General features: G+C 38.1%; 1 protein-coding gene across 1 annotated transcript; it reads right to left on the reverse strand.

The window, feature by feature from the left end:
• Positions 1-4558: 4558 nt before the first annotated feature.
• On the reverse strand, positions 4559-9623 carry LOC149031963 (uncharacterized). Its single transcript, XM_089174265.1, has 2 exons — positions 5682-9623; positions 4559-5610 (listed from the first exon to the last, which is right to left on the reverse strand). The coding sequence occupies exon 1, from the start codon at positions 6689-6691 to the stop codon at positions 6251-6253; it is 441 nt and encodes a 146-aa protein (XP_089030391.1). The 5' UTR covers positions 6692-9623; the 3' UTR covers positions 4559-5610; positions 5682-6250.
• Between the last annotated feature and the right edge of the window lie 132 nt (positions 9624-9755).

Consider the following 9755-nt stretch of genomic DNA (forward strand, 5'->3'; position numbering starts at 1 on the left):
AAAATCAAAATATGCACTCAATTTAAAAAATGCAATTTAAAGTTTAAAAATCGAAAATTACGTATTAAGACACTTTACATAATTTTTTTGAATTTTTTTTCGAAAAGTACATTGAAAAACAAAACTTTTATGTAGAATGGTAATTTTCATTTGGATGAGTTTTAAAAAAGTTACGGGCTAAAAACCACAGAAAGAGCTGTTTTTTTTTTGAAAATTCGATATCTTTGGAACGAATGATAAAAAAAAAATGCCAAAATTTAGGAGGAACGATTTTTCGATGGGTACTAAAAGATATCAAAAAAATGGCGGAAATCAAAAATAAAAATTTTTAAAACCGTCCGATTTTGCGTGGAATGCCCCATATACTTCTTTATTAACATCTTCCATAATTTTCTCAAAATACCATGCACACACACACAACACACACAAATAAATTGATAAAGTCAGTAGAACCTTTAACATTATTCCTTCAATCGTGATGGACTTATTTCATACCTATATACACAACTAATTATTATCCGACTCTTTTATACTACTTATTTAACTGTCGATCGAGTAAACTTACATATTTACGCACACATGTTCATTTTGACCAATGCTAGGATCTTCCATTTCACACTAATACACGAATTAACACACCATAAATGCATACTGTCCTGTAATCTTCTATAACAAAGAGAATAACGAATGGTCGATCATCGAGGTATACATACAGCATAATAAAAGCGAAATAACACTTATTTTTTATGACACGAATATATTTGGACACAATTTATTTTTTGTAGCTTTTTCGTTCTAATAAGAAATTAATTAAACCACCTAGAAGTTTCTTTTTGTTTACAATTATAACTGTGTTGATGAAACACTCAATGAAGGATCGTGAATTAGATTAGATTGAAAATTAATAGATATCATAGGTATTATTAGGGATAATGGGACGTATATGGCAAAAATACTTATTTTGATGTATGCTAACTGGTCTTTTCTATAAAAAAAGGGTAAATCATACCGGAAAATTGCTAAATTATTAAATAATAACAAGAATACAGTAGCAAAATAGAATAAAAAGTATTACATAGAAAGTATTTGAAAACTCCTTACTGTCCAAGATAAACATAAGATTGTCAGGAAAACAAACCAAGATCTTGGATTGAGTACATTGAAATGGATCATGCAGTTTTAGAACAAAAAAGCTACAAAAGATAAGTGTGTTCGTATATTGCTATATAGATAATTGTGTTAATTAAATAAATAAGATCTATGTTTCTGAAAACTGTAATGAGTGTACTAATTGATAAAAAAAAATCCAAAAAGTCTTCGACTCAACTGTAAGTATACAAGACAATCATTTTTAAACAGCCATAATGTTCAAATATTTAAGCGATTTATTGTATGCATTATACATAAGAATATTGACAATGAAAAATAAATAGAGGGTTTATTCAACATCAATCATTTTGCTACTGAAAGTGCGCTGAAGAATATTGAAAAATGAAGTTTTCTTGTAAAGTAAAATGAAGAGGATAATGTAGGAAAGATAAAGGTTTATATACATAGATGTATATCTTTATAATACATTTATGTATAAAGAACAGAGGAGAAAAATTTTCTGAAAAATTTCTTGTAATTAAATTTTAATATTTTTCAAAGTATTTTTGATTTATTTTAATTAGTTATTTTTAAAGGTAGTAGCTGTTGAATTTTAATCAAATTACGAATCGAATAAAAAGAAAGAATAAATATTTTATTTAGAAAATTTCGCAATATACCAAATGTATCATATAATAATATTAACACTAGAAATATTTATTATTATTAATTTTGATTTTAATTTGTACAAAAGTTAGATGATATACCCTGTCTTTGATCTATAATATTTTTTTTATCATAATTTTTTTTGTCTTTTCTTTTCTTCTTCTTCTTTTTTTCCTCTTTTATTTTAACGAAGACAGGTATATACGTAATAACGATAATCAATTATAGTTCCTTAATCCATTAAAAAATTAGTTCGAGGAGATATTGAATATTTAAATAAGTTGTGTTGCATCACTTCGATGGACTCTAACTTGGTTTTCTACGTCAATTATTTGAGAAGTACTTTCCATCGATACGTAATATAATCATGGAAGATCACCGTTGCATAATGGAACACGATTTATGTATATATGTATGTGCAACGTATATATGCATATAGTATATATAGATGTATTCATTCAACTTGCTATACACGATTTATGGGCGCCATATGATGCTGATTTAACTTTTACGTCTAATTGTAAAACACAATATGTGCGTTAGAAATTGCTGGACATTCGAAATCCAATATTGCTCGACAACACTTCAAATAAAATGTGAACGTTTAAAAAAAAAAAAAAATAATAATAATAAATTTTTTTTTTTATTGGATGTCAGAGGTTGGGCCAACCCCAGAGTGACCCATCTGAGCCTGCAGAGGCAACCACCCGGGCACTTTTCACTTAAGTATGCTTCCAGGTGGTCCCTTTATTTCTTCGCCCTTTTTCAGGCGCCGACCTTGCATTTAGCGTCTCCCTACATCTCCCCGTTGGGAAGTTCAGGAAGTTCGTTACTCGCGCTTTGTTTAGGGTTAGCGTAAGGTAGCGTAGGTTAGCGTCTATCTTGACATTCTCTATATGCCTATGTAGGCATCGCACCCTACGTCCCCCACTTCGGAGGTTCAGGTGTGAAAGGCCCACGCATTTTTTCTTGGCCGAGGTTGGGTCGCCCTTCCTTTTCTCTCTTCTTCTTTTTTTTAAGCACTGCCTCCACAAAGGTGGCAACATTCGTCCACTTTTCCTCGCTCTCCAACATGTGCATCACAGTGTTGTCAGGCGTAATGGATCCTATCTGCTCTTCCAGCCTTCTTCTTTCTTCTGTCCATATCGTGCATTCGAAAAATGAGTGCAGGGCATCGTCGTTTTCCGCACCACAAAGGCATTTTGGCTCCGTGCGTTTCCTCATCTTGTGGAGGTAAGCGCCGAACAGACCGTGGCCCGTCAGAAACTGGGTCAGGTAGTAGTTGACGTCACCGAGTTTTCTATTTACCCAGGAAGAGATCCGAGGTATCAGTCTCTTCGTCCATTTTACAGTATCTCCGCTCGACCATCTGGCCTGCCAGGCTGCCAGTGTGTTTTCCCTTGCTTGTGCTCGGGCCTCCGCCTCACCGAATGCTGTTCTGTTGAGGTATATAGATCTTCTCTCCTTGACCTGTAGATGAAAGGGTATGGTCCCTGCCACCACGAGGACTACGGTCTTTGGTACCGTTCGGTATGCACTCGCTACCTTGAGCGCGCCTCTTCTTTGTACGGCGTTAATGCGTTTCCGGTAGCACTCAAATCGCATTGCATCCGCCCAAATCTCCGCTCCATAGAGGATGATACTTTCCGCCGTTCGCATCAGTAGCCACCTTACTGATGGACGAGGTCCTCTTACATTTGCCATGATTCAGCTGAGATGCGTCGTAACTGTTGCCGCCTTTTCTGCTTTTATCCTGAGGTACTCTCCGTAGTTCAGCTTGGTGTCCAGGTGAATATCAAGGTACTTCACTACTGGTTTGGTCGTTAGCTGCGTGCCCCCGTCAGTCAACGGCACTTCTTTGGGGAGATGTTTCTTTGTTAATATTCCCACTTCTGTCTTCGTTGCTGCTATTTCAAGGCCGCGTTGGTTCATCCACCTTTCTACTCGCGTTAGCACTCGATTCAGCTTAGCTTCCGCGAGTTGCATCGTTCTTGCGGTGACGATGGCGTTTATGTCATCCGCGTATCCATTCAAAAAGGTACCTTCTGGCATTACCACTTGATGGAAAATCCTGTTGTACGAGAGATTCCAGAGTTCCGGGCCAAGCACTGAGCCCTGGGCAACGCCTGCTGTGAGTTCTCGTCGAACTTGTCCCTCTTCATTCTTGTATAGCAGGTAGCGGTCGTGGAGATAGTTCCCCAGGATTGCCAAAAGGTACTTCGGAGCTCGGAAGTCATGCTCTAGTGCATGCATGATGTTCTGCCATTTCACCGAATTAAACGCATGGTTCTAAATTCTTAAGGGCGCGTTGGAAAAGTTTCTTTTCGATCTTGTTGACATTCCACTTAGGTCTCTTCTTGGCTTTTGATTCGGTGTTGTTCGTTACTGGCCTGGCACCCAGGTCAAACCTAATGTACTGGTGATCGCTGCCGTTTTCGTTCTCCAGGACTTGCCAGTTTTCCATCTTCGAGAGCAGGCTTTCCGAGGAAAACGATACGTCGACGATGGTCTGTCTGTATCCTGTTCTCCTGTACGTTGTTGCTGTTCCTGTGTTCAGTACGGCGAGATTCTGCTTAGCTACCATATCCATAATGATGTCTCCTCTTCAGTCTGGTTCCGTTTCCCCCCACTCCACGGCTTGGGCATTAAAATCACCTGCCCCTATCATGCCTCCCCTTGTGTTGGCAATCACCTCCTCTAATTCATCGAGGGTGGTGCGGTGATCGTCTGCCGGGATGTTTGATGAAAGTCACTTCTGCAGAGGCTGCTGATGCAGCAGAGGGTACCTCTTATTGCCCTAGAATCGATGATTCAATGTAAATATGAATGCAAGAGTTATCTTAACTTTATCTGTTTATTTCTCCTATTCGCGTTTTTAAATAGGTTTCCCTCGCTGCGTCCAGACGATTCATCCGATCTTTACCAAAATTTGTACAGTAATACTAGATACACGTATCTAGGGAATGAACGAAAGGATTTTTTGATAAAATGCAAATTTTTTTTTTTTAATCGGCGATTTTGTTGCAAAAAATTCAAATTTTCGTAAAAAGTCCACTATTTTGAAAAAAATCAAAAAATGAAAATTTCCTTCCGTTCATTCTCTGCGCAAACATCTCAATTAAAAGAAAACACTCGGTTTTTTTGTTTGAGATGAACCAATTTTTGCCAGTGAGGGCAACCGCAAATCACCTTTTTTTTTGGACTCTTGGAAGAGTGGCCACAGACAACACAATTTACCATATTTTTACATACAAAAATTTATAAATATAGTTCAGATATATAACTTTCATATATCAAAACTTTGTATTGATATTATTAAAACCGGCTGTATAAAAAATTCACAAAAAAACACTTTTTTTTACTCTCTAAGGTGACGTGTCCCTTGAAGTACGTGGTGCCTCCACTGCTAACCCACACGTATCCCTTACCCTTTCCATGCGCAGATACCTGGAACCTGTTAGGGTCGGGGATCCAGATTGCCGCAGTATCTGCTTCGTCCTCGAAGTATTTGCCGGTTAGTTCTCTTCCGAGCCTATATTGCTCGCTGATGAGCATAATGTCAGGATCGTGGTCATTTTTTATCACTGCTAGCAATGAGTGAGCTACCCGGCTTCTGTGCATGTTTCCTTGCAGTATGCGTATCACCTTTTCTTCTTTTGAGCTCGCAGCTGCTCCATAAACACTCCGCAGGTCCCCGACTCTGCGATGTGCTTAAGATCCTTCGGTTTCTTCTTGGCTTTCTCACACAGGAAACACTTCGGCTCGTCAGTGCAATCCTTAGCCTTGCGGTTTAAGGATCCACACTTAAAGCAGGATTTGCTCCTGTCAATTCCCCTGCATATGTAGCTGTCGTGTCTGAAACTGAGGCACTTGAAGCATCTTCTTACAGCTGTGTAGAGTCTGATTCGGCAGTAAACCCATCCTACCTTAATTTTGCCGACCTTCAACAGCTCCTGCGCCTCCTGTTCCTCGATGTTCGTTACTGTGAGCACCTGGCCTTTTTTATTGGGTTGCGTAACCCTTGCCTCCAGAAAGCCGCGGTATGTGGGACGTCATGCTTAATCGCCTCTATTTAGACATTTAACGGTTCCTGTGTCGCCCAAGGCCGTTTTAAAGGCTTCCTCCAGCTCTGCTTTCCTTTCTGCATCTAGTCCTGCTATTTCGACTAGGGCGTCGCTACCTCTCGTTTTCCTGATGCTTTTGATTGTGGCGCCATATTCTTCCGGCTTAACGTTTTCTCTTGCCGCCTGTAGCACCTCGACAAAGGATTTTCCCTCTGTAGGCTTAAGGGTAATGGCCTCGTTTCTGGCCTTCTGTATGCCCTTGCTCTTTTTTCCCTTCTTTTTCTTCTTCTTTGGTGGCACCGTATGCCACTGCCCGGCTTCCGTAGCTGTTCTGAGAGGGCCGGGAGCCCCCTAGGCATCGATGGAGGCCCCACTAACTTCCGTCGCCTGCCTCCCTTGTGCCTCCGTCGTCTTTCGTTTCGGCTTCCTCTCTACCACAAGGTAAAATCGGTTCCCTCCGGCGGTCTCTTGGCCGGCGTGAGTTCCGAGCTTATACTCGTAGTTTCCCGTTTACGTTTCGTCTGTGTAGGGGTCTCACATTCCACGCCTTTGTTTCCGCCTGCCATCCCGAGCACATGCATTCTGTCGCATTCATGCCATGCCTCATCCGTGGCTTCTCTGATTTTGGCAATGTTGGTAGTGATCACGTTGCTGATGTTCTTCTGCACGCGCATTTTTTCCTCCATTTTCGCCAGGCATTCTCGTATCAGTTGTAACTGCTCCCTAATCCTAGTTTCGGCCGTCTCCGCTCCGGCCTGGGTCAATACAGACTTCTGTCTTGCACGTATATCCATGGTTTCTTTTCGTGCTATGGTTGGGGTCCCCGTGTTTTGTGATGCGTTTATACTGTTTCCTGTGTTTTGTATTTTCATTTTGTAATACGTTATCTCTCCTACCTCTTTTGTGTGTGTGTGTGTGTGTGTGTGTATGGTATTGGGATGGGGTACTAGAACCTCCCCGTTGCCTTGCCTCCGCCACAAACCGTTGCGCCGCGGATACCAGTGGCCTCACCAAGGCACCCCCGCTACTGCTGCATGGCCCCATCAGGGCGCCACCCTGCACTACAACAGTATGGGGATTTTTCGCTGGCTGATAGGGCAGCTAGGTCCACCTGACTCGGGGACCCGGGCCCCTGTACTATCCAGCGGCCCAGGAGCATCCAGCCTGGTTTTCTCGGGGTACCCTCTAGTGACCCGCCACGCAGCCGTCCGCCACGGAGGACGACGGGAGTATTCTAGTGTTATCACCCGGTGTTAACCCTTTCGCTACGGACGAATTCTACGGCGCGCTACTCCCGCGGGACGGGCCGCTGCGCCACAAGTGTGCACTTGCGGAAGAAGTGAAGTCGCCTGCCGAAACGATTCTTTTATACTGATGTTCATATTGCCAGTTAAAAATCTTAGAGTGTAAAACAAATGCTTAAAAATTGCGATAGGTTACCATGGAAATACATATAAGAATTATTCGTGCAAACGCACGAGTAACTATACTGACCGCCTGTATGTAGTGAGCATCAGACTTTGGGTGACTATAGTCACCGCCCGTACGTAGCGAACGTCAGGCGTTTGGTGATTATAGTCACCGCCCGTAGCGAAAGGGTTAAGTGATGTTTGTGTAATTGTTTGTGTATAGTGTATGTGTGTGCTTGTGTAGTCTGGTTTTGGTCCACCCCGAACGTATCGGTACCATCCATATCTGGAAGGCGTCCCCCTATCCGCCACCTGGGGAGGCGCCCGATACGGGTCCAGTAACCCAATACGGGAATAATAATAATAATAATAATAATAATAATAATAATAATAATAAAATAATGGATTTGTTGTCATTAAGGATATGATTATCGTTATAAAAATATTTTTATTAAATTTATTTCAAGTATTTGAATCATCGAAATTCTGATCAATTGAACATTAGATTCTATAGAAGAGATAATGTAATTTCAAATGCAGACATTTTTGCATTCAGATAAAAATAAATAAAAGAAGCAAGAAATATAGAAAGAAAAAAAGGATTCTACATCAGTCAGTTAAATCTGGTAAGCTAAGAAAGAGGACAAGAAAGATCTCGTATGAGTGTTCATAGAGACATACTACATTGATCCTATAAAAAGTGTCATTCTATATCGATGCCATAAAAGATGCATGAATGTTTATCTTTCTTCGATATGTCTCTCACTCGGGATAAGGATTCCGTTGGTATTGTCTTGACTATCTTTTCGCGAAATATTTTCATTACTTTTCTTTTATTTTTTTAAAATTCATTTTCGAATAACGTTTTTTTGCGAAGTTAGAAGATCCTTTAGAAGTTTAATAAAGAAACAAGAAAAAAATGAAAGAGGATAAGCTTGTAAAGCAAGTAAATACTTATCACGTTATTCATTTAATAGTTGTTTTAATTCTCCGTCTTTTTTATTTTTCATAAAGTACCCTCTCAACAACTCGCGTTTTCAAGTTCTTTATTTCAGGACACTTTTCTTTCCTTCATTGTATGTAGCGAACTTTCGATTCTTTTTCTACTTTTCTCTCACCGCACTCACTAACATCCTTTCCTTTTTTTTTCTTCTTTTACTTCTGCTTCCAAAACGTAACAATAATTTTTGGTATTGTTACTTTTTCTTCGTATGTGGTAGTAATGTAACTATAGCCTTGAGACATTTTTCTCAACTTTTTTCTTTTATATTTTTCTTTCTTTCTTTTCCATGACAATGTCATCAGACTTTAATCTACCCTTGAAGTGTCCAGTTTTGTTCTTAAGACAATTTTGTCGTACGTAAGAACAGATGATACGCGTACAATACGAAAGAAGATGGTATTTTTTAACGTTCAATTAGTTTCTTTTGTTCTATTTTTTATTTTGTCAATTAGTTTCGTTTAATTTGTTTTATTATTTAATAGGTAAGATTATGTGGAAAGTTCTAAAGAAATAATTTTCTGTTAGAACATATTTTTTTATTCTAAAATTATTATCATAGTGGAAAATTATTTGAGATTATTATTATTATTATGAGTTGCGAAGATTTATTGAACAATTTTTAACCCTTTAAGTGATACGGACGCATATATGCGTTTGGTACAAATTCCCAGCGTTAATTATTGATGCATCTACATGTTTGTCAATATAAATGCAAATAATGTAATGTTGTTTGCGTATTGATTATTATTTTAAATCTTGTTACATCAAAATTATGTATATAAGAAAAAAACTTTAATTTATTATTAGATGTAGTTAAAATCAATCAACAAAGCAAACAAACTAGCAATAAAGTATTCCGTTCCTATTAAACACTTCACTTAAAAGTATTCAGCACTCAAAGGGTTAATAAAGAGTTTGTAAGTCAGTACGATATTTATTGTAGTAAGTTAAAAACGATAAAAATAATTTTATAGCAAATCAATACGATTCGTATGACCGGTTACGTATACATTTCAAACGATGATGTCATTTTTGTCACGAAGATGGCTGAAATTCTCAAAAAGACATTTTTTCTAACCAGAAGCCAACCGCAGGAATTTTGAATACGTGAGAATATTCCTTTAGTACAAATTGGCATGGTTCCATATAGTTTCGAATGAAATCCCCAAAACTTCACTAAACATTTCAGTAGAGACATTAAAAATTGTCGAAAGATAGGTTGGACGTTTGGAGCTTTGAAAATCATCAAACAGTTTAGCGAATTTAAATTCACTTAAAATAGGAAAACAATTTCTATGCTTAAAGTTTAATGTAAATGGATTACAAAAACGATTTAACAATTAATATATGGAAATTGAATGTTTTCTAGATGTCTGTAAGAAATTGTCAGTTAAAAAGAAAACAAAAAATACAATACAAAGTAGTATAGTTTAATATAAATAATATAAATATAAATATAAATATAATTTTAATATAATTACAAAAATATAATTTAAAAATATAATTAATTTAATATAAATAAAA

The sequence above is a fragment of the Polistes dominula genome, unplaced genomic scaffold (genome assembly GCF_049000335.1).
Source record: "Polistes dominula isolate Pdom_NZ unplaced genomic scaffold, Pdom_raw_medaka contig_168, whole genome shotgun sequence".
Classification (NCBI taxonomy): Eukaryota; Metazoa; Arthropoda; class Insecta; order Hymenoptera; family Vespidae; genus Polistes; species Polistes dominula.

Excerpts from the sequence above, each read along its gene's own strand:
- LOC149031963 (XM_089174265.1), bottom strand. The coding sequence starts at position 6,691 with ATGAAAATACAAAACACAGGAAACAGTATAAACGCATCACAAAACACG.